Genomic DNA, 25,072 nt, shown 5'->3' with positions numbered 1-25,072 from the left:
TTTTTAAATATGTGGTTTGTGTATTATAAAGAAAACACATTACGGGGTATTACCGAGAAGTGGGCAGGGACTCGGGTGCGGCTGCGTGCCGCAGATCAGCATAAGATTCAGATGAGAGTTCATGCTCATATTTGGTCTCCTGAAAAAAAAAAAAAAAAAAATTATTGAGGTCGGATCACTCTGATCACACGCCGCCTGGTCCTCGACATTTGATGGGTTTCCAGGCGGCACTTACTTACATTAAACATAGACTACAATGCAAATATCAACAAGTAGTATTTTATTCAATATTGAGTAGGTGTAGCTGCTGCTCATAGTTTACAATTACAATCGTGCGCGCGCCACTGGGGACCTTTACGAACTGTTTGCACGAGGGAAAACTTGACTGGAGAAGAGAAACGTGTGCTAAATTGGTGGGTCTGTTGTAGTCCTAAAAGATGTGTTAAAGACTGTACAACCTCTCAGGTTTCCTTTAAGCTGGGAGAAGGTTTTGTGTTCATTTCTCTTTGCTGTCCCGGGAGTGAAGAGATGTCAGCCCGCAGGAATAACGGTAGATCGCATCGCTCGCTGAGACCCATTAGTATGATTTTCATCCTGCTGTTTGTCAACATTGCTGGAACAGCTGCAGAAGAAGAAGCTTTCAACGCAGAGGTTTGTGGACTACCACGTTTTGAGTGTTGTACAAAAACACGCGAAAAAACGGTGTGGCTTTATTATCTGTTAATGCCGATATGTGAATGTTTGGCTGTATTTGTCGGTGCAGAGGATTGGAAAATGAAAGCATCTAACAAGTTTTGATATATAATATGTGTGTGTGTACACAGACGCGCACACATATTATGTAAACAAAAACTCATGTTAGATGCGAATAATCTCGATTAGCTAATCGACTTGACAGCTTTTTGAAAATGTGTTTTAGGTTCAGTTTAGGGGAAAAGGCATCACATTTAAGAAAACTTTATACTCTGATGTTTTTTGTGACATTCCTCATATACTTTTCACTTCTCAATTGGTTCTTTTAATATCCGATTTAAATAGCCATTCACACTAAAGTGAGAAATGCAGACAAATTACAATTAGAGATCCCAAAACAAAGATGAAAATATATCAATGTATGGTCATATAGATAAGAAAAACTTTGAATAAAAATGATACTGTATAAATAACAGCAATAGTAATTATTATAAAAATAATGGATATCGTTTTCTGTCATAGTTTACTGATCATTCTTTTGCATCAGAAAGCATCAATAAAATGGATACAAATATTGGTTATTGGACACATACACTGGCGTAGGAAACGGGGGGACGTGTCCCCCTTAATATTGAAAAATGCCGCATGTGTCCACCCAAAAAATTGCATACCTGTCCTAACCTACCCGACAATGTTATTTTTGTTATTTATTTATTATTGTTAGCTCCATGTTACTTATAATATCACACACATACCTTTTTTGCAGTTTGAATAAATAATAAACACAGCAGTTTTGACTCTTCTCCACTTTATCACTAACGCCAAAAAACGGCGACAGTAGCAAGTGCGCACGACCCATCTACGGCAAGCCCCGAGGGGAAAAATACATTGTATACACGCATTCAACGAGCAAAAAAGTCTGTTACAATAATAATAAAAATATTTTGAAGACAGTTACACTGTATTGAGACAGTTGAGAAACAATAATAATTTTACAGTTTTCAACAATAATTGTTATTGAACCCTTGCTCTTATTTTGTTTCTGATTTTTCAGTTTTGGCATTATTTTAGCAAATAATTTATTTTTATATATTTTGAGACGGTTTGTTTTAAGAAGTTTCAAAGAGTTAGTAAAAGAGTAAAGTAATTTTTTTTTAAGTTGGCATATATTTTTATTTATTTATTAAGTATTTATTTTGTATTTAAACTGTATTCATTTATAATGCATGATCATTGCGTGACATTTGTGTCAATCAATCGTCAAGCACAGGTGACTTCGCGTAGTGGGCCGGGGCCCCAAATCCAATTCAGCTTAGGGCCCCCAAAACGCTCAGACCGCCACTCTATGTACCACATCACCAAACTGTATGTTACTATTATGGTGGTGGGATAGATGTTAATTTATAGTTGCCAATATGTCCCCCCCAATCTCAAAGACATTCCTACGCCCTTGGACACATACATAAAAAAATAATTAGCATCTTTAAAAAAAAAAGCAATCTCAGTCTGTCTCTCTTTATGCTTCGAACTTTAGTTTATAAGCTTTTTTTATTAGTGTTTTTTCGCTCCTCAAATGATCAGATCTAGGGCTGTATTACAGAAACAACTCAGAATCTTATCCTGTCTGTTTACTATCCATACAATTTAACCCTTTGTCAACATCTCCAAATCTATCATTTGGTGTGTAAGGATGTGCCTAAGGATGTTTACATGCCATGTGGAAGAAGACTTAACTGTGGATATATGCAGTGCTTAACCAAACAATCAAACTTGTCTCTGGTGCATTTTTTAATATATATATATATATATATATATATATATATATATATATATATATATATATATATATATGTATATATTTAAATATTTGAGTTTAGGCAGTGTTTATGTAGTTTAACATTTCCTTTTGAATTCTAATGATTGCTGTGTAATCCCACCCTCACCACACTACTTGGTAGTGGTTGTTTTTCAATACATTGTTCACTCTCCAACTTTATCTGTGTCTGTTGTTTCCTAAAGTCGTGGCTGAGGACATATGGCTACCTGTCCCAGGCTAGCAGACAGATGTCCACCATGCAGTCAGCCCAGATCCTTTCTAGCGCCATCAAGGATATGCAGCGCTTCTATGGCCTGGAGGTTACCGGACACATGGACTTGGCCACTCTGAAGTATGATTTCCTCTTATTCAACTGCCTATGAAACAACAACAGAAACTCAGTTTGTTTTAATTGTGTGGAGTTAACTGAGTAAATTGACTTTCAGAAAGATTTTGTTTGGGCGCAGTACCACACTTTTTCACTAGGGCACAACCAGACTCCATTACCACCCATATAAGGGCGCCTCCATTTCCATTTGTTTTGAGTGATATGAACGATTATTTCCACAATTTTCATACAATTTATGAAGTAGAGATCCTATTCAGAAGTAATGTGATAAGTCCGGCTGATTTTGATGTGAATTCAACCTCTAAGAAACGCAGAACATGCATGTGCGTCATGGCTCGCTACATCACATCACAAATGGCGAATTTATTATTATTATTCTTTATATTTAAAACATTTTAAGACCTTCTAAAATAATTGAATGGATGCTATCTTTTGAACTCTTGGCATGAAAACAAACTGAGGTAGCTACCCTTTTTTATGATTTTTCATGTTCATTACTATTTCAAAATAAAGGTCTGAACATGCCTTTTGGAGTATGAAAATATTCTTGTTGCAAATAGATAAATTACGACTCCTCTGTAATTTATTTTGAAAATCAAAATCAAATATGGAACCTAAAGATTGTAAGCTTTCAAATGATATATAGTTTGCCAATATTACTTAAGATTTTTACTAAGATATTATTGTTTTAAAAATATAATGGCAAATGTCCCACGTGTGGGATGGTAACTAAAAACTAAGAAAAAAAAAATGTTAATGGAAAGCTGAAATTAAATACAATGAAATATGAGAGTTCGATGAAAAAAACCCAAAAAACTTAAGTTCAAGTTGAAATACTAAAATTACTAAAACTGGACAAGATATACATTTAAATAGAAATGTCAAAAAACTAATTAAAATGAAAAAAACACATACAATAATTACTAAAACTTAAAATAAAATAAAATGTAATTTTTTTTTAAAAGCACATGGTACGTGCTAGTATATAATTAATACTATTAATTAATTATATGAAATTTAATTATATGTAACTTATGTTAAAATTTGCGTGTGTGTGTATGTATATATATACAGTATATATATATATATATATATATATAGTATATACACACTGTATATAATGTTTTTTTTTTCCCCAGGGCCATGAAAAGACCTCGCTGTGGAGTGCCTGATCGTTTTGAGGAGTCAACGGAGCGAGGTGCTCGGCGTAAGCGGTACGCACTTACTGGCCACAAGTGGGATCAGGACAAGCTGACTTACAGGTGAATGAAACATCAACACAAAAACAAATTCAACTTACATTGATCACAATAATAATGACCAGAAAAAACATCTTCATTTCCTGCTCAAGTATTCAGAACCACTCACCCAAAGTTGGCCAGGAGCAGACCAATGAGGCTATTCGCAAAGCCTTTCGGGTATGGGAGAAAGTAACGCCTCTGTGGTTTGAGGAGGTCCCATATCATGAGATAAAGAATGGCAGTGAGGGGCCTGACATAATACTACTGTTTGCCTCTGGGTATCATGGCGATATGTCTCTCTTCGATGGGGAAGGAGGGTCTCTGGCACATGCTTTTTTCCCAGGTCCGGGAATGGGAGGAGACACACATTTTGACATAGACGAGCCATGGACCTTGAACCAACGGGAGGGCTCAGGTGTGAACAATTTTCTGCAATCATTTTCCTACTTCAAAGAAAATTTCTTTCTTTCTTACTTTCTCACAGAACCTTTAGATGTTGGCGGCATTTAAATGTCTTAAAATGTTAACCCTTTGTTAGGTATTGACTTGTTTCTGGTCGCTGTTCATGAGTTGGGTCACGCACTGGGGTTGGAGCACTCCAAAGACCTTTCCGCCATCATGTCGCCTTTCTACCAGTGGATGGACACGGAAAGCTTCTCATTACCTGAAGATGATATAAATGGCATTCACCAGATCTATGGTAAGCTAGTCTAATAGACTGGTACTTCCTGTTTCAGTTAATTTATCTTACTGTCCATTATAGTTAGTACAGTTTCTAGAACAGAACAGTTCAGGTTAATATTGAGCTACTTACATTTGAGAACCAATATTGACAGTTACTTTGTCTCTTTGCCAACAAATAAGTTCCAAACAAAGCAACAACGGAAACGTTGTGTCTGCGAGTAACACACAGTAGTGGTGCGTTGTTCATAAATAAGTGAATGATTCAATTTTTTACTCAAAAAGAGGTTCATACCTGAATGAATTAACGTTTTTTTTTAAATAGTTGGTTTACTGAGATATGCATGGATTCACTTATAAATGTAGTCACTTGCTTTGTTCCTGAATGTATCAATGTTTTTAATGATAACCCTCTATCGACACTCTGAAGCTTGAGTCACCCAAAAGTTATGAAGTCAAGAGCACAGAATGATTATTTTTGTTGTTGGTTTGAGTCTAATGTTGTTTGATTAACATTAAAAACACAACACAGCAGGAATATTAGGCTGCTGTCACTTTAAGACAATGCACAGAATATACTGATACTGTTACACATGCGTGGTCTTTCTCCACTGTTTTCGTTCGCTTAAGACATAACCAACTATGTTTACTAGGATACTAGCCAAGACAGGCATGTTGACATCATTTTGTATGAAATTGTCCTTTCAAGCGCAAGAAGATGTGAAAGACGGGAAAATAAATTTAGTATTCGTGTGCTGTCAGACACAGCTTTCTGGGCACTCACTTCGCATGTGTATGCACACAAAACGTCTCACACTGAAGTTTTGCACTGAATTGAGCTGTCTTTCGCATGTTCTTGCGCTTGAATGTTTACTTTTGCATGTGACAATGTCCAAAGTCCAAATTACACTTTTGCAGTCAAGAATGTGTATCTGATGCAACTGTGAGTTCTCACAATATAGCTATCCACATATTTCTATTGTATGAGCTTGAGACTTCAGTCTATTTGCATTGGGTTCTGCACCAACAATTTTCTCAGTGTATGAGTCTGTTTTCTCCATTTGAAAGCCTTCCACTGCAGGCTGAATGAGCCTCATGGGCCTTCTGGTGCTGGATGGAAAAGTGTGACGTGTTCGGAGTCTATTCAGTGTGGAAAAGAGTATGATTAGCTAAGTGTGAAAATGCATTATGGTTTGGTATTTACAGGCCCTCCAGAGACTGTCATCACTCAAGCAACTCCAACCACAACCCTGTTTACAACCACTGCCGAGCCAGAGCCAACCACTACAGTGGGCCAACCAAAAACTACCAGACCCTCGCTGCAGCCCACCAAGCCCTGGGTGCCTCCGGTCAACCCCACCCATAGACCCCGGCCCACAGCACGCTCGGATCAGGATGCACCTGACATCTGCGAGGGGAACTTTGACACGGTCACCATGCTGAGAGGGGAGATGTTTGTGTTCAAGGTTAGAACGAGTGATCTTCAGTAAACGCAGTTATAGTGGTTCTTCATCAAAAAACATCCTAGAAACTGCATGCATAGCAAAGTGCTAAAAACCATTTTGAACATCTTAGCAACTGCAATAAGAACATTTTAAAACAATAGTGTTTTTGATAACAATTTGAATCAGTTTTCTGCAAGAACATGATGGTTGAACTTTTCCAACAAAGCATACAAATCCAGACATCTTTCTGTTTCTGAGTATTATGATTAAATGAATGTTGTTTTACCTTTTCAGGGTCGCTGGTTCTGGAGGGTTAGAAGGAACCGAGTTTTGGATAATTACCCAATGCCGATCTCCTTCTTCTGGATGGGGCTTCCAGAGAACATAGACGCTGCCTATGAACGACATGATGGGAAATTTGTATTCTTTAAAGGTCTGAGTTATGAATTGAATATTTAAGAACTTGAGAGGTTTATTTTTAATGCAGTTTTGCTTCTCAAGTAGTTCTCTTTTTTAGGGAGGTTTACAGATTGACAGGGTTTTTTTTTCTCCCAGTGAAGACCCAAAAAGCAGAGAATGTGCATCTTGTTTGTATGAGAATTCTAGACTATGACATCTTCAAAAATGACAACACCAAAATCATTTAATATTTCCTAGATATCAATCCTCTTCTCCTTTAAACAGCTGTTCTTACTGTAACAGCATCTTGAAGTCAAATGATGTCATTTGTAAAACACTCTGAGAAGGAAAGTCTGGCAGCGTCACAGGACTCCGTCTGCATTGCGTCAGCTTCAACTCCAGATGCTGACTGCTCTGTTTTCATTCTGAGAGAAGGAACCTAGAGAAATTTGCTGTAGGGAATGTGTAGTAGAAAGAGCCACAGTTATTGTCTTGTTTTTATGCAGATTGTGAGACTTCATGTTTCATTTGTGCATTTGCTTGAAAGGAAATTTGCTTTCATGCAACACAAAACACTTTTTGTGCAATCTCACTAGTTGAATAGAGAGCACTGTGATATCATCTCTCAGCCATGCAATCCCTCCCTTTCCCTCTAATGTGGCTCTTTGTGTTTTGTATCAATCCTGCAGGAAGTAAATACTGGCTTTTCAGAGAAGCAGACGTGGAACCTGGATACCCACAGGACTTGTTTCGTTATGGTCAAGGCATGCCTGACAGAGTGGACACGGCAGTGTGGTGGGAACCATCTGGCTATACGTACTTCTTTCGAGGAGACAGGTAAACATGCCGGGCCCTTGTGGAAAAGGCCAGATGTGTCAAGAGGTTGGGAGTTAGATATCAACACAGCAGTCAATAGAACAATATATTTCATATAAAGTTGTTTTAGAGTCCAGTTTGATCTGGGATTATCATTACTGCAATGTGAAAAACGTATTATTTTAATGTATTATATGCCAAAAGTGCTGTCCGGCCTGGGAACATTGATATCTTCATCCTTTAGTGAAATTAAAGCATAAGATTTTTTTAAAGCACATTGCGTAGTTGTTAGCCTGGTTAAAGCCAGACCATTCTCAGTTGTAACTGAGTTATGGTCTGGCAAAGCGTCATAGACAAATCATTTCCAGAGGGACGTCACCAACGGACGTCGCGGGTAGACCTAAAACCAATCAGAGCGATGAAGGAGATGACATATGCAGAGCCGGCAGAGAAACATCTCCGAGTGTTGTTCTTTGCTCGTTTTTAACAAAAAGGAAACGTTCAAATCGCTTAAAACAGTCGCGATAGCTGATTCGAACGAATGATGTTCGATGGCGGCATCCATGTTTGTAATGTAGGCTACAAAATCTGCTTCAAAATCCCAGTGCTGTCGTCATCGTGTAAAGCCCGCCCCAACGTTTCTGATTGGTGCCTCGATTTCGACGGATTGGAAATGGGCTTGAATGAGCTCTTTGCCAGACTAACTTTCAGAGAAAATCTAAATTTGCCAGAAGTTGTCTGTTTTTTCCCAGGCTACGTAGTTCTGCTTAGAGTCAATTTTATTTGTGATAACGCAATGAAACATGCCAAATTGTGTGGACATATTTTTTTTTTTTTTGGCCAGGCTCTCATACAAAGAAATTATAAACACGTTTTTGTATTTATATGCATTTTTTTCATAGTTAAACTAAACCTGCAGCTTTTGTTTACCCCTTTTTAGCTAAATAATTTTGTCAGATTAATAGCTTAACCAAATTGAGTGTTTTGTTCTTCCATCATATTTAAAATATTAAAAATATGTCCCATTATTGTTTTCTCTTGAAGATATTGGCGGTTTAGTGAAGAATCCCATGTCATGGATAAAGATTACCCTAAACCAGTGAGTGTGTGGGGTTCCATTCCTGGCTCCCCAAAAGGGGCCTTCCTCAGCGATGATGGAGGTGAGTCAGGCTGGGGGGGATGGGTGCCCGAGAAAATATCACAGCTAAATTCAAGAAAAACGAGAGACAAGTCCATTACTCCAATGCTGAGAGGGAAAATATGACCTCATTGCTGAAAAACTGGGGCGCAATAAGACCTTTGACTTGGAAATGTTCCGCTCTCACTTCTTATTTCACGCCATTGTTCGTGATCGTCTTTGGCACATCTTTTTATAGCTTTGGAATTCGGAGCCTGCCCACGATTGGCTAGCATCTCGTTTGATCAAACATTTGGAATTTTATATCATCATTAGTCACTAGTGTATTTATTTACACTTTAACTCTTTTCCATACAGCGTACACTTACTTCTACAAAGACACCAAGTACTGGAGGTTCGATAACAAGCGAATGAAGGTTGACGCCGGATACCCGAGATCAATTTTAAATGATTTCATGGGCTGCCGGGTGCACTTTGATGTGGAAACGAATGTAAATCCAGACCGCCGATCGCCAGAGACAACCAACAACAGTCAAGACTCTGAAGACTCTGACGACAACAGAAATGGTGATGAAGAAGAGACAGAGGACGAAGAGGACGAGGAAAAGGAAGTAGATGTTATTCTAAGAGTGAATGAGACTGATGAGCATATCATGACCCTCATCTTGGTGACTGTGCCTCTGGTTCTGGTGCTGTGCATTCTGGGAGTGATATACATCATAATCACCACACTTCAGAGGAAACAGACGCCCAAAGTGTTAGTTCACTGCAAAAGGTCCCTGCAGCAGTGGGTCTGACAAAGTTCGCACACTTTCGCTACCCAATAGCCAAGTATTTCTGCACATACACACCTTGTCATTCGATTGTTCATGGTGCTCATCCAATCAAAAAACCTCTTCCCAACACAGAATTTGCACTTTTGATAGTATTTTGATTGTTTTGTGGTCATTTCACGGTTGTGTGTGATGTTGCAAGTGAGTCGTCCGTCTGCAAGGTTTCTGTTTTCCCGTTGAGCCCGAACTGTTCGGTTGTACACTGTGGGAAACGTCGTATGTATGAAAACAAGCTCAGATCAGCACATTTCTTTCACATCCTCTGCTAACCAGCCTCAATAATGGAGGAAACCGCAAACTCAGTGTCGAGTTCTTGCAGAAAGTGCAGGGTTAAAAGAAAAGCCAGGCTTAATAAATTGTCTCACGCACATTTAGCAGGGTTTATAGTCTCTTCCCTGTGGAGCTTGGCTTGCATTACACAGATGTTGCTGATTTTGGACTTTATGGAGAGAAAAAGGGGGATGGGGGCTTGTAGCCTGCTAGCATTTCCTCTGCCTGAGTTCCACTGAGCGTGCCAAAGACAAGGAGGGGGAATTGAGGAGATTCGAGGCGTGGCTGTACTGTCATCATGACCTACATTCGCGCGCCCCTACTTCTATTTCCCCCCTCAGAGTTTGTCTTCCTGTGGGACTTTCCTTTGTTTTCCCCGCCACACTTCCAGTCTCCCCAGTTGTGAGTTTTGTTGTTTTTGAGAGGCGATTTTGGCTTCGGATTGTGTCCTTCAGTGCCTTTCAAGGTTGAATCTGTGCCTTAATAGTGCAGACCATCACCACTGTGTAGGAAATATAATTTTTTTTACTGACCGCCACAGGCTTTTCGTAGTAGCGGCACAGTTTGAGCAAAAAGCGCAAATTCTTTTCTTTGTCCACATGGTCTTCTGTGTTTTAAACCTGTGTCATTTTTGTAGTTTATGTCAATATGAATGTCTTTGTGCTTTTTGTAGTGCCAAATGAAAAACTCCCTTGACTATTAATTTTGTTCGTTTTATTTTTGATTTGCATTGTTTTATATTAACAGTTGAGTAAATCATGCAGGGCATGTATTGCTTTTTTTCGCAGATATTATCTGGTATATAGCTTGCTTACAATAAAAGTATACGGCTTTTTTTAAGTATGCCTTTTTTAACTTACTCTACTGATTGTGTACTTCCTTTGTTTTGGTTTGAGAACAATTAACACTTTTAAAACTTGTTTTTATTCTAAGCATATCAGTTACGTATTAGTAGTGTTGTGTCAATGTTATTTTCCTGCTGTTTTGTGCTGAAGGTGCCAAATGTAGCTGTCCACCAATTGAATTTTTTTTTAGAAAAAGCCTAAATATGTTAAATACTACAATTTAGAGTTATGTATGTCATATAAACTGTTATTTTGACCATTATGGCTTGGTTTCACAGACAGGGCTTAGAAAAAAACAGGATTAGGTTAGTACAATTATGACATTTATCAACGTGCCTTAGAAAACTTTTTAAGATATATCAGTAGTTGGTTTCAGTTAAAACACCTCAAACATGCATTTTAGTCAGGACTAGGCTTCAGTCTTGTCTGTGATCTGGGGCAAAAGTCTTTTAAATTACATTTGCATAGTATATTATGTAATAATACACTATATAACCAAAACTATATTGTGTAATCAAATATTTCTTGTTATTTTTAGCTTAAATTTTGCAAGCTAACTAGTCAGGATGGCAGTTTAGCATTCTGATAGCTAATTAGCCTGCTAGCTTAACAGTTACCCTTCCCAAAAGTTAAATTATACATTTTTGTTTTATCGGATATTAAAACCGGCTACCAAAGCAACCCCATAATTGAACAGTCTTAGCAAAATGTTACCCTTCTCAAATGTTACATTTTTATAAATTATAATATTTAAATTAATAAAAAAATGTTATCCTAGCTACTTTTACGGTGAACTAGCTTAGCACACCACAAGCCAATTAAGCTAGCATAGCCTGTAGCCTATCCTTCGCCAATGTTAAATTCTGAATTTTTATACGTTTACTTTTTTTTGGAATTAGCCGTTAAACCGCTACTCTAGCTACTAGCTTAGCGTACCGTTTGCGAATTAGTCTGCATTTAGGGTGACCAACTGTCCTGTTTTCCCAGGACATGTCCTGTTTTCATATAACAATATAACCATTTTCTCTCCATACAGAGGAGACATAACCTACTTTAAATGTATTGATATTAATAAGGTATCTTTGAGTAAACTTCGAGTATCATTTGAGTTGGCCCATGTGTTTGCTGGGCCGAGTGTCCTGGTTTTTGGTAATCAAAATATGGTCACCCTATTTTTATACTTATATTGTTTGATCAGACTTTACAAACGAATACACCAGCTACGCTTTCAGTGAACTGGTTGAATACGCTGCTAGTCAATTATCCCGCTAATTTTGTTTATACCCTTCGAAAATGTTTAATTTGACTTTTTTTATACGTATTATACATTTTTGTTTGATCAGGCATTACAAAGGGCTAACCTTAAGGGTTTTAGGTGGACTTAAACGTTAGATCTAATTGTGAATGATGACACCATCAATCCTAATAAGATGATTGTTGGAGTCAGATGGTGTAGTTACGACATCTACCAGCAGAGGCTAACGGGATCAGCGGTTGAGGCTGCAGCCATTTTGGTGCTTTTTTCTTGACGTCAAACCTGTCAAATGCATAATCACCACAATAAGTTCAGACATTCTGTATTTTCCGCAATCTATGGGTATCTTAATCTTAATACACCACAATTACTTATAACAAGCTACGCCCTTCATTTGTCAATTTAATTATCAAAACAAACTCACAGGACCCCTCGCTTCACTCTCTACCACCAGTATCCTGTTAGAGGATTAGATGTCTCTTCAACTCTTTTCTACATTCCCACCAATCACATTCGAGGACACTGTGGTGACACTGGCCTGTGGGTGCTGACAAGAGATATGCTTTAGGGGCTTACCTGAGATCAGTTTATGGTTTCCCTGAAAACGGCTGTGGTTTGTGTTTGCAAGGCAATAACCTGCCCTTGATCAGTTGCATTGGCCCTTCACTGGTTCAGCGCTTATCCTATCTTAATCTCATTATTGGATCTGCTGCCGTTTAGCTGCTCAGACCTGGCCTAGCAATGGGATTGGCTTCCAAAAGCAACAAGTTAGATGCGCTCACCCTTAAAAGTCAAAGAATCACAGTAACTGTGTCACTTGTAGCACTTAATTGGACCTGGAATAAATAGTTCACGTGCAGGATAAAGAGAGGCATCTTAAGATAACAAAACTATGATGTAGCATGATATAGCTTTTTTTGGATGCTACTTTCTGCTAATTTCTTTTGCTGTCAGCTCTGATTAGTTAGCCTAATTACATAAAAACCCAAATCTTACCAATTGGGTGTGAGAACGTGTTTTCTGTATGTTGCATACTTTTATTTGTAGCTTAGCTGCAGGGTTAATCTCAAGAGAGCGGAACTGATGACGCAGGCTATGCTTCAGTGTGTTTAAATACCATCTAAAACTGACACAGAGTTATACCGTAATTAACTATTATACTCAAAGCTCCTTCAAAATCATGTAGTTTACTTGGATCCACTCAATAAACTCTTGATATTGGCTGATGATGTTATATTTCAGCTGTGTGTGCTAATAAAAACTTTAAAAAATGGTTTAATGTTTTGCCATTCTTTACCTGGGAAAGTAAGTATAATCACAGAACACCTTCATGTCAAGTTTTACAAATAATTAAAAATGTAGACATTTTTTTATTTAGTCAAAACTTTGACTGCACCTGGAAAACAGCTAGCCTACTATTGTTTTTAAGTATAATCTTATGTGGGGTAGCACCGTCCTTCAAGATTTAATCCCGTTTGCCCAGTCCTGCCTCAATCCTAATCCTCACAGACTGCTGAAGTCCGCTCTGGATGGTGTCAATCCCTACGGAATGCCCAACCACTGCTGAGCATTCAGGTAAGAAAACTCATATTTGATAATACCTGTTTTCCCCCCCTGAATCATTAAAATTATGAATTTTGATATTGCTCTAGATCTAGAAGGGAGCAGCAATTTAGATCTGATTATGACAAATTGTATATATTAATCCTTTTTATCATAGGAAAATTTTAATTTCTAAACGTTTTCGCAAGTGGACGTACTTTATATATCGCATTAGGTTTTAGCCTATATCCAGGACACAAAAAGGAAAGCCCAAAATGGCTAAACGCTAAGCTTTTAATGTTTGAAGCCATTAACATTGAGTGGAACAACACTGACTCTTCTTCCTGTAAAAAGCTGCCTGCAAATGTAGGGAAGGCTATTCCATGCAGTTACTTTATCTACAGTATTTATGCAACTCTTAATTTCCTGACCAGTGATTTGTGATCAAAATCATCTTTAAAAAATGGCTTGTACTTAGCACAATAGTAACATGAACTATAAAACATTAGGTTTTCAACATTTATTAATTTTGCCCAATGTTAATTTCTAGACTACCATTACAACAATTGGGTCTGTAAGATTTTTCTTTGAGGAAGTTTCAAGTTATGCGCACCAATGCAAGGCACATTATGCTCGCCAAGGCTGCATTTATTTGATCAAAGATGCAGTAAAAGCAACAATATTGTGAAATATTTGTACAATTTAAAAAAAAAAGTTTTCTATTTGAATATATTTTTAAATGTAATTTATTCCTGAAGGCAAAGATGAATTTTCAACATCATTACTCCAGTCTTCAGTGTCACATTAACCTTAAAAATCATTCTAATATTCTGATTTGGTGTTTTAAGAAACATTTCTTATTGTTATTATGTTGAGATTTTGTTGTTTAATATTATTTTGGACACTGTAATACATTTTTTCATGATTTTTGATTACTAGAAAGTTCATTTATTTGAAAAAGAAATCTTTTGTAACATTACAAGGGCCTTTAATGTCAATATAATGCATCTTTGCTAAATTAAAGTATTAATTTCTTCCCCATTTTTTAAACAGTAGTTTATATAAATACATTATTACATTCAATGCAAGCTTAATTCAAATAAGATGTAAAACCACAACTTGCAAGGTAATTGTAAAACATCAGCTATGCTATCCAATGCTAAGCTCTCACAGATGGTTAGCATCTTGGTCTTCTAGGCTATGGACTGTTCATTTTGCTTTGTGCAGAATATTTTTGTAGATGAAAGACAGATCGAGTCCATTTAGATGGAAAGAGTGAAGGTAAAGGAAGTGATTAACTACCTTTGCTTGACTCCCTCACCCCTTGCAGTGCAACTGCTGACTGCTAATCGTTTTAATGGCTGCCATAATGGGCCTGAACAATCTTACAAAATATCTTGGTTGCTTCGATTATGAGGTACAACTGTGTCCAAATCTGTCTGAGAATTTTAGAGTGAGTCTGTCATGAGAATTAGTCTGAAAAACTACATTCACTGTTCATTAACAAGCTCATCAAACCTCTTATGTTTGCAATGGATGTGAAAAAAAACCCATGATATCATTCTACTTCTAAATCGGTTGTGGGGTTTCCCTGTAAAGATGCTCTATAGGTTTGGATAAATAGGAACTTCATTGGGCTTTCCCTAAAGATGAAATCCTTGTCCTAGAAACAAATCTCTTTGAACATTATGGACTGAAGCATATGAAGCTAGCAAGCATTAGCTGTCAGCGAGGGTCCTGGGTTTTAGGTTAAGCTTGACGAGGATGAAACATAATTAAATGAAACTTGTTTCAGGTTAAGATCTATACTTACTACACAATGATTCAAATGCCATTATTCCATAGTCTATTCTATCATTACAGACACTGTATGTGTTTAAGAGATATTTCTTGATTTAATAGTTTTATCCCCTTCTCTCAGGATGTTTAACTGGGTGGTGAAGGTCGTGCCACATCCTCCTGATACACAGGACGATCTGAAGGACGAGCCAATTACAACGGTAAACCAAAGCCTGCGCTCATAAAACACACCTCACTAATATTTGTGACTGAATTTCACAGTAACAGTGCGGTAGTTAGAGACCCCTGGCTTAGCGGTTAGCGCATATGTTCTGACATATTGTAATGACCCATGGTGCTCAATCATGTCGGTAATGCAGGTTCAAATCTGGCTCGCTACATTTTATGATGCCATTCCCTCTTCTTTACCCTATCATTTTTTGTCAAAAAATTTCGAAATGGCCAATTCTAACTTCACAAACCCCTTCACGTAAAAAATAGGGCTGTCAAACGATTAATCACATCCAAAATAAAAGTTTGTGGTTACATAATATATGTGGGTGCACATATATATAATAAAATATATATAAATACACACACATACATGTATATTTAAGTAAAAAATATTATTTATATACAAATATTTATATATCATATAACATACATGAAACTATTTCTATTTTCTATTTATATTAATAAAATTATTTTATATATAAACAATATTTATGTATGTGTGTGTTTTATTTATATATATATATATATATATATACAAAATAATTATACACAGTGCACCCACATATATTATGTAATCACAAACTTTTATTTTGGATTTGATTAATCGCGATTAATCATTTGACAGCCTTAGTAAAAAAATAAATAAAATTAAATAAGTCATGTTCTCTCATGTATTAAATCTCTGATTCTCTTATATCTTATCTTATTTTCTCTGAAGAATGGGAAAACATCAAATCAAGGTACATTCACAGCACCCTTAAATGTATTAAAATGTTGTTGTTTTGTTTTGTTTTTTTTTTTGGGGGGGGGGGGGGTAATGTAAAATTGAATACTATAAAATCAATTAAAATGGTATAGTAATGCACAGTGAGCCTCTTTCTATTTTCTTCTCATGCAGATAAGTTCAATTCATACAAAACAGGCAGGGAGGAAGACCAATCATCCCAAACCTCACAGGGGAGGTGAGTCTTGACTGATCTTATCCATAAAATAAGACACTCTGTGAATGTTTGAACCTGAAACCTGCTTCTCTGTTTCAGTGTTCAGAATGGCATGTTGAACTGGCTTTCCAATGGTTTTGCGAGTGCGCTGCCACAACCTGCAGGGAGTCCTCATCTTACGAGAGCCAACTCTGATGCTAAAGTATTGATTTCATTTCAAATAATTGATATTTAACACCATTTAGTATTGGATATAGTGTGCATTCAAAGCAAATTTTTTCTTTGGAAATGAACTCTTCTTTGAACCATGTTTCAGTCACTGCAGGAGGAAGGCGCTGCTGACAGGTAAAGCAATGAACAATATTCTTACCAGCAATATCAGTGAAGAATCCTTGTGCATCAAGTGTCCATACAGTGAGTGCTCTCTGTCTGCCAGGGCTAGAGTTATTGGCTGGATCTCGCAGGGAATTGGAAAGGTGGTCCCACAGCCTGATGAGAAATACATAGAGAAAGAGACTCCAGAATCTGAAGAAGTCACAGAGGTGCAAGACTTTTCATTTTATTTTTCCATTTACTTTAGATCTATGATGTACACCGTAAAAACATTTTTTAAGTACAATAAACTTGGATATTTAAGTCATTTCAAATTATATTACATTAAAATATCTTTAAAAATTAGTTTAATTTTGTAAATTGCTTAACTTATTTTGACGACATAAAGCAATGTAGAAATATACTGTCTTAACTTATTGATAAAAGAAATGTTTACAGTGTAGACACATAACTAAAAGCTTAGATAAAATGTATCAAAAATAATGATTCATTTATGTTTCTCGAATTGATGTTTATTGAGAACTGTGGCGAGCGGGGCGAGGCCGAGGGCCGTGAGAGAACGGCTCAAGGCCGGTGGCGTGATTGATAAATTTCAATCTTGAATTGAAATGAAAAAATCCTGCGCGACGCACCGGTCTCGTATCTCTCGTATAAAGGAGGAGCGACGACAGTGGAGATCGAGACACTCGCGCAGGTGTCAATCACGCCAATCACTCGTCCCGCTCGCCACAAGAACATATTCAAAACGTAAATAGAAAATCCTAATGCAATTGTTGTTATTATTAGTCATTTGTAAACAAAATCTATTTAATAAAAAATCTAATAAAATAAGATTGAATTCTTGCAAATCAAAATTAATAATGTTCTGCTGTTTCCTTTTGTCTTATTTTCTGTTTTAATTTTCTTTTTCTGTTTACCTTAGGTTTATGTAGCCAAGGACCTCCCAGGTGTGTATCAGACAGTTTACATTATGGAAAACAGCAAAAGTATGAGTTATATGAATAAGCTCTATGGTTGAATTAGTATCAGTGGGTTCATGCTTGTGTATCTCCCCATCAGATGAAGAGCCTTTGCCACACATACCAGTAGTAGAGCTAGTGTCAGAAGACGAGGTGTCTGAGGTGGAAATCCCTGCTCAGTTCCCTCCCAAGTGAGTGTCATTCTGTAAAGCACATGGGAAAATGGTGACATATGGTGCCTTAAGTTTTTGTTTGTTTTTTGCTAAGACAAGCATCATTATTACATTCAAAATCACATGTTAGGAATATCACAGAAACTTAAAGTCAGAATGAAATGGTAGTTCCGATGGTCTTTTCCTTCATATTGTGACGTATATATGCGAGTGAAACAGCTTGTCGAATAAGAAAAAAATGTAGGACAGGACTTGATTCTGTCCATTGTCAATTGATTGTATGGTTGAGGTTATCTCATGTGAGTGACAGGTTGTGCTCTGCCCTAATTAAAGGTTACGAGGGCACATTATTTAAAAAAAAAAAAATTCACAGTGACTTTAAACCTTTTGCAAAGTACTTTTAAGAAATATTATTGCTTATTTCAATGTGTGACCAGTGTAATGAGCTGGATAAAGAGCGCTATACCGCACCATGTGACCAGACCCCCAAATTCCAATTCTTCAACACCAAGGTCATCACAATGCTCAAACAAAGGTATTGTTCAAACTGTATCACCTGGAAAAAGCTGTATTTTTAAAGGCTGTAACTGTTAGGTTCATGTTTGGTAAAAAACAAAACACAATTTCTCAAATCAACAGTATATTCACCTCCTCCAGAGTCAGTAACCAGCATGACGGAGATTGATCCAAAAACTCCCAGGTGAGTCATGTCAAATTTGATTCGTTCTTTTGCAAGTGATTACAGGCATATCGGCATAGATTTGATCCACTTGATGTCCCATGCGGTCTTGTTTTCAGTATGGTGGGCTGGATTGTTCAGGGCCTGGGACTTTCAATGCCACAGCTGGTGCTTAGAAACAAAGAATGTTTGGTAAGTAAGGGGCAATGCTTTGACGTTATTACTTTGGTTTTAATAGTTCTTTCTCCCCATTGACTCTCTTTCTTTCCACCAGGAGGACGAGAGGATTGTGCAAAATGGTGAGTAAGACGTTCCTCCTTCAACACTGTTTACGCTGTGTTTTTTTACGCTCCTTCAACACTGTTTTTGTTAATGGGATACTTCACCTCAGGAAAGATGAATGTATATTTAAAATGGGTCATTTATGTAGAAGAAAGGCGAAATTATTTTTGAATTTGGATCCGTCTCGACTGAGAAAAGCCAGAAAATGTATTCTTTGCTTATGTGGATGAAAGACAACAACTCCCAGAATGCACTTGCTTCACTACCGTAGGAGGCCACGCCTACCGGTAACAGAGCGTAGTAGTTAAACAACAAGTCTAGGCTACTAGTGAGTCTCCGTGACGAGTCTGCCCGAAAATGTGTTTCAAGATCACCCGAAATGTCGAAATGCAGAACACTGCAGAACACGAAATCCAGGGGGAGGAGTTGGATCTGGATCCAACTCCGCCCCCTGGATCTTGTGAATTTCAATGAGGTGCTACTGAAAATGTCCAGGATTTGGCTTTTGCATTCTACAGTCGCCATTCATCATATTTACTGTGGCGAGTAGGACGAGGCTAGGACCCTGTGGAGAACGGCACGAGGCCGGTGGCGTGATTACCGATGGTAAAAAAAAAGAGGATGGTAACCCCTACTACTCAGCTTTCTACAGAGAACAAGAGCCTGCTAGCTTAGCTTCCAAAAAAAGATGGCTGACACTATGTGTACATTCTGTGAGTGAGATCCCACCATCTATGGGCAGGTTGAAAACATGCGGGACAGCCTCTACTACTGACTGTAGTCTTAAGCCTCTGGCCAAAAAATCATGACGATTTTTGCGTCATCGGAGGATTTTTTTCAGACAAAAAAATACATAAATCTCAGGGGGATATGAGGGTGGAAAGCATGGTGATTCGAAAATACTACAGGTTTTCTACTAATACAAAGCTTAATGCTAAATCCTGAAGTATCCCTTTAACAAACTCAGTTTGTTTCCTGGAAACTCTAGTGTGGTTTCAGTAGAATATGAGAATGTGTAAAGATCATTGCATGCGTAACAACATGACCCACTCTGTGAGACATCAGAATATAAGTAGCAAGACTTCAGGGTAGCGATTCTGTTACAGTGTAGGACAAACTCATAACTCAGTCCATCTTCTCCTTCTGTTACAGGGGGGAGGACACTGAGAACCCCTTAAACAAAAGGAGAGAGAGCACGCAACAGCATTACACAGTCACAGACAAATGGACAGTGGAGACAGATGCAATTAAATAGTGGCTTTGTAGCTCTTTTGAATGACCAGGCAGCTATCTACTGAATGTAATGCTTGATATTCTCTGTACTGTATAACTAACTAAGATGTTTTTAGACTCTGAATATTGTATGAATGGCTGGCATCTCTCAGATGGGTGTTAGTTGTTGCTGCAGTGATCTTTGTGAATTGACATTTAGATTGACTGTACAAGTCTTAAAACATTTGTAATCCTTATGAGATGTAATTATTCATTTTACTGCATGTTTCATTAGTTGACTAGTATGTTTTTTATATGTTTTTTTTTTCTTTTATTGAATTGCCTTGTATTTGTGGCTGCTTTTAAGTTATATAATAAAGTTTAGGGTTGGTAAGATTGTTTTTAATGTTTTTGGAAGAAGTCTCTTCTGCTCACCAAGGTTTCATTTATTCGATAAAAAAAGTTAAACAGTAATACTGTGAAATACTGTGACAATTTATCAATATATTTTAAATGATTTCTTTAAAGGAAAAAATACATTTTTAGTGATACATGATGCTTCAGAAATCATTCTAATATTCTGCTAAGAAAATATTTCTTATTATTGTCAATGTTGAAAACATTGTGCTGATTAATATTTTTGTGGAAACCATGGAATCAGAATTCATTGATGAGTATGAAGTTATGAATACAAAGGAACATCATTTATATGAATGAGAAATCTTTTGTAAACGTAAACATTTGTATGTCATTTTGATCAATTTAATGTTTCATTGCTAAATAAAAGTATTTCTTAAAATAAAAACATCTTACTGACCCCAAACTTTTGAACAGTATTGCACACTTCGTTTTTATTTATTGTCATTTAATCTTTATGTATTTAATGTATAGTAATATTTGATATACTTGATGTCAATAATTATTCATATTGTATTAATTAATAACGGAAAATTCATGATTGCACACGTGTGAAGGGTTCAGTCTCTATTGGCTAAAATGATATATAAAATTAAATTCCATGGAAAACGCATGCAAATAACTTTGCTTTCAACCAAAGTAATTAACCATAAGTAATAAAATAAATAATAACATATTTAAGAGGAACGATTGAACTCATTTTATAGGGGCTTTATTTAATCTTACAGATGTTTCCTATTTTCTAAGCACTAAAATGGCAATGTATCCAATGAAGTAGGCCTAAAGGAAAAACAAACCAGGCTAATTATTTACTTGAATGACGGTTCCGTTCAAAAATGCCTTATCACACTAAATTTAAACGAACAAAACCCAGCACAGTAATGGAAATCATCCCCCACAGAATCATGTGATGACATTTTAAGTTGTAAAAGCAGTCTTCAAGCATGGTTGTGTCCTCAGCAGGCAGTGCTCGATCAGTTCCTGCAGATCTCATTCTTGAGGAGATTGACTCTGAAGATGAGGCTCAAGCAAAGGAAACATGTCCAGCAGCGAACTCACCTCCATATTCACATCATCAGTCCCATCCACAGACGCCTTGGTCACCGGAACAATCTCTTCCACTTTCACAAGCAAACATAGAGCTGGAGGACGCAGAGACCCAAACTGCCCGATGGACGCCCATGATCGAGAGCATCAGGAGGGAGGCAGAGGACACCGCCATATTGATCATGGAGGAACGGTAATAACTAAAAGCACACTGGCAGCATGATGATAGAATAATTGAAGTAACTTTAGATACAGGCTTACTTGTGGTGCTGTTCTCTGGTGCAGGTTGATACAGGAGCGTCTAGCAATGGCCCGCATGGCAGAAGAAGTGGCACGGCACACAGCAGAGATGGCTGTCAGGGAGTTAACACAGGCCCGGAACGGCATTCAGACCATTGCGGAAGAGCCTGAAGATGTTGATCAAGAGTAATTCATGCAAACTCATGCACAATATAACAAGAAATCGATCAGACCTATACTCTTTTTGTGTATGACAAACATATACAGTATACTGTGTGTGCATATAAATATAGCAAAAGTATCAAGTGGGCCCAAACATTTTATTTTATATAAAGTTTAAAATATTTAAATATTTTATTATAATAATTCATTTATTTATTATACATACATATTTATTTAATATATTATAATTAATTTGTTAAATTAAATAAATGTATTCATTTAACTTTTTATTATAATTTGAAAAGTGGCATTTATCTGAAAGAATTATAGCACAGATTAACTTTTCAAGTAAAACATTTCTCAAAAAGAAACTTGTTAGGTTTCAGAATATAAAAATATATATTTAAATATTTTTGCTGTCAAATAGATCAATAAGTTAAGTAATTGATCACATCAAACACAACAGTTTGTATATATATATATATATATATATATATATATATATATATTAAAATATGCATGTGTTTGTGTATCTAAAAAACACACACACACACACACACACACACACACACAAAATATCAAGCCAAGTGGCGTCTGCAATGAAATTCATGCACTTTTCAGTGTGAATTTTTAGGGCTACTGTGTGTCAGGGTCCCAATATTCATACTAGCAGTCCATTAGTATGGTCTTTAAATTACCGATTCGATTCTTAAAATTCTACATTTTGTCAACATAGGCTTGAAATATTCTGTAACATATAGGCCTAGAGGCTATCTAATAACTTGAATGTTTCTGTGTCACAGACTACAAGTGTTGCAGGAAGAGGACAGTGATATAGAAGTCCCACGGAGTCAAATTGCAGAGTAAGACATCTGAAAATAGTACAACAATATCATGGTGAACAAGCTGGGATGTCTCTTTAAGCTTAGAAGAATCCTTTTTTATATAGTTTCTATCAAATATTGTCATTCTTTCATTGCTGTGTTTTGCCATTGGCCTGTGTTTGCAATACAAAATTGAACTGAAAGTGGCTTCTGCATTTATATTAATATGGCCACACACAGAATTACACTTAATTACAATACACGCATTTCCTAGCAACCACATTGCATCCCATATTAGAGGCTCGCGGTGCCTTCTCTTAGGTTGTTATAGTTACTAATCCCGCCTCAGATGCTTGTTTTCTGCCTCGTCGCAGTGATGGATGGCGCAGGTTCTTTACTTCCAGAATGAACATTTATCTCGTTCTAATAAATCGCGTAAATATATAACATCTGTATCACGCTCATTTATAAACAAACGCCACAAAAATGGACGGATAAGATTGAACACTGCATCACCTGAAGCGCTCAGAGACCGGGTCTGATTTCAAAGTAAGTTAATTAACGTATAATACAACGACGGTGACGCGTGAAGCTAGCTTTAAGCTTTCGGTTTTAATATTTTATGAATGTTTAAAATAAATGACCATCCTATTAAAGGAGGTTTTTGGAAAACAAAACAGACACATCTCGCCTCGTGCTGTTCCATCATGCAAAAATTGTGCTTATGCGAGTTTATTTATAGCTGACACAGATGTGTTAGTTGCTTGCTTACATATGTGATTAGCCTGTTGTTTATGTAACGTTAATAGCTGATTCATGCGTCATGCTGTTTCTATCCACAGGTGTCAAGTACCTTTAGTTAAGGAGTTTGTTCCAGAAGGACGGGAGGCAGAAGCTGTAAACACTGCGTTTGCAGTTGAAACCCCTGTGGAGGAGTTTAAGTCCTCTTCACCTCTTCAGGAGGAACCAGAGCCTGAACCTGAACCTGTAGCACCTGAACCTGTACCTAAACCTGAAGAGCTTCATGAAGAGGAGGAGCCCAGAGACTCCAGTGTAGCTGAAGAAGAACCTGACCCGATTACTCAGCAGCCTCAGTCCATTTCCAGCACCTCCGTTTCACAAACTAATTCACCGGTAATATATTTTTACTGTCCATCTAACTTTAAACTTTAAGTGTTCTTACGTTGGGCTTTATATGCCATTTTAAATAGATTGTTTTACCTCTGTGTAAATGGATTTTCACAGATATTATTATTCATTGTTTACACCAAGTACATACCCGTACTGTAAAACCCTCTCTGAAGTTACACTGATTTACGCTGTAATCATAAGCACCGTATAGCAGTGATCATATTTTCTTTTTGTAATAGTGCTGCTTTTTTTTTTCTTTGTTACAGTGTTTGAAATAAATGTCTCACAATTCTGTAATTTTGCTTTATGTAGGTGGAGAGTACATTTACTGAAGAGGAAAGTAGTGGTGAGTCTTTATCAGTCATTCGGAAATTTCTTTCGCAAACACCTTAAACACATATTCTTCTAAATATCAGAAAATCGGCTGAATGGATTCGAAAACAGTAAAACATAACTGTTTAACTCTGGGGGGGGGGTTGTAAAATGAGCCTATTTCCAAAAAAAGTGGAGTATAATTTTCAGCTAATTTCAATGCAATTTTTCCTTGTAAAGTAAGCTTAAAACTTGTTAAACAAATTGTGTATAATAATAATAGTAGTCTTTAAATAATTAAATAATAAATATTAAATAATTTGTGTAAAAATAACAATTGTTTAAAATTTTCATTTATAAAAAAAAAAAAGTTACATTTTCATAATTCTCAGTTTTGGGTCCAGTGAAAGAATCCTTACTCTTGCATTCTAGTATATATCTAGATTTAATATTTTGTTAATCAACATATTTATTTTTGTGAATTTATTATGATTAAAAAGTGTGCTTGTGTTATTTTTTTAATAATAAATATTAATGTGCTTGTGAAATTTTATTTGTAAAATAAAATAAATGCCATTTGGTTTGATCATTTATTTTATCTAATGCAATACTTTTTGGGGCCAATGTAATTGGCATTTCCCGACGTTATTCTATATGACTGAGCATCAAAAATTGTAAACAAATCATGCAACATACAATATAATTGAATATGTGCTGCTCTCCCCACAGTCCCTTCCAGATGTGATGCGCTGAAGAGCTGTTTCATGCGTGTACCATATGCATCACAAGCCCTCAACGAATTCAACCAGTTCCTGATAGACATTGACGTCACCCTGCCCAAAGTGCCTTCCATGCCCAATCTGCCCCCTGCTTTGTCTCAGATCACCCAACAGCTGCCGCCGCTCCCTCCTCAACTGGCACAGCTTCCGCAACAAATCTCTCAGCTACCCCAACAACTTTCCCAGCGATTCTCCAAAATCGCCCCACAATTCCCCAACCAGACGGTTTTTAGTGCTCCTAAGTT

At 36.9% G+C, this 25,072-nt stretch overlaps 2 protein-coding genes and 1 long non-coding RNA gene across 3 annotated transcripts; all 3 read left to right on the top strand.

Annotated features, from left to right (window-relative positions):
* The first annotated feature begins 70 nt into the window (after positions 1 to 70).
* On the top strand, positions 71 to 10,518 carry mmp15a (matrix metallopeptidase 15a). Its single transcript, XM_039695217.2, has 10 exons — positions 71 to 651; positions 2,713 to 2,861; positions 3,998 to 4,120; positions 4,210 to 4,514; positions 4,638 to 4,799; positions 5,987 to 6,246; positions 6,520 to 6,658; positions 7,314 to 7,461; positions 8,485 to 8,600; positions 8,936 to 10,518. Exons 1-10 carry the CDS (start codon positions 529 to 531, stop codon positions 9,373 to 9,375), a joined length of 1,965 nt encoding a protein of 654 aa, XP_039551151.2. The 5' UTR covers positions 71 to 528; the 3' UTR covers positions 9,376 to 10,518.
* Positions 10,519 to 15,245: 4,727 nt separating this feature from the next.
* LOC148965073 (uncharacterized) lies at positions 15,246 to 22,648 on the top strand. Its single transcript, XM_089127637.1, has 15 exons — positions 15,246 to 15,323; positions 16,055 to 16,076; positions 16,235 to 16,298; positions 16,377 to 16,479; positions 16,594 to 16,622; positions 16,714 to 16,819; positions 17,533 to 17,567; positions 17,665 to 17,760; positions 18,180 to 18,277; positions 18,382 to 18,442; positions 18,541 to 18,613; positions 18,696 to 18,720; positions 21,296 to 21,572; positions 21,665 to 21,805; positions 22,585 to 22,648. The coding sequence occupies exons 1-15, from the start codon at positions 15,246 to 15,248 to the stop codon at positions 22,646 to 22,648; spliced, it is 1,272 nt and encodes a 423-aa protein (XP_088983763.1).
* Positions 22,649 to 22,923: 275 nt separating this feature from the next.
* On the top strand, positions 22,924 to 24,955 carry LOC148965072 (uncharacterized). The gene is made up of 4 exons (XR_016150730.1): positions 22,924 to 23,154; positions 23,448 to 23,739; positions 24,049 to 24,082; positions 24,778 to 24,955. It is a non-coding gene; the product is annotated as an uncharacterized LOC148965072 (long non-coding RNA).
* The last annotated feature ends 117 nt before the right edge of the window (positions 24,956 to 25,072 follow it).

This window comes from Pimephales promelas, chromosome 25 (assembly GCF_988280905.1).
Source record: "Pimephales promelas chromosome 25, fPimPro1.hap1.1, whole genome shotgun sequence".
NCBI lineage: Eukaryota > Metazoa > Chordata > Actinopteri > Cypriniformes > Leuciscidae > Pimephales > Pimephales promelas.
This window is presented reverse-complemented; position numbering and strand designations above follow the sequence as displayed.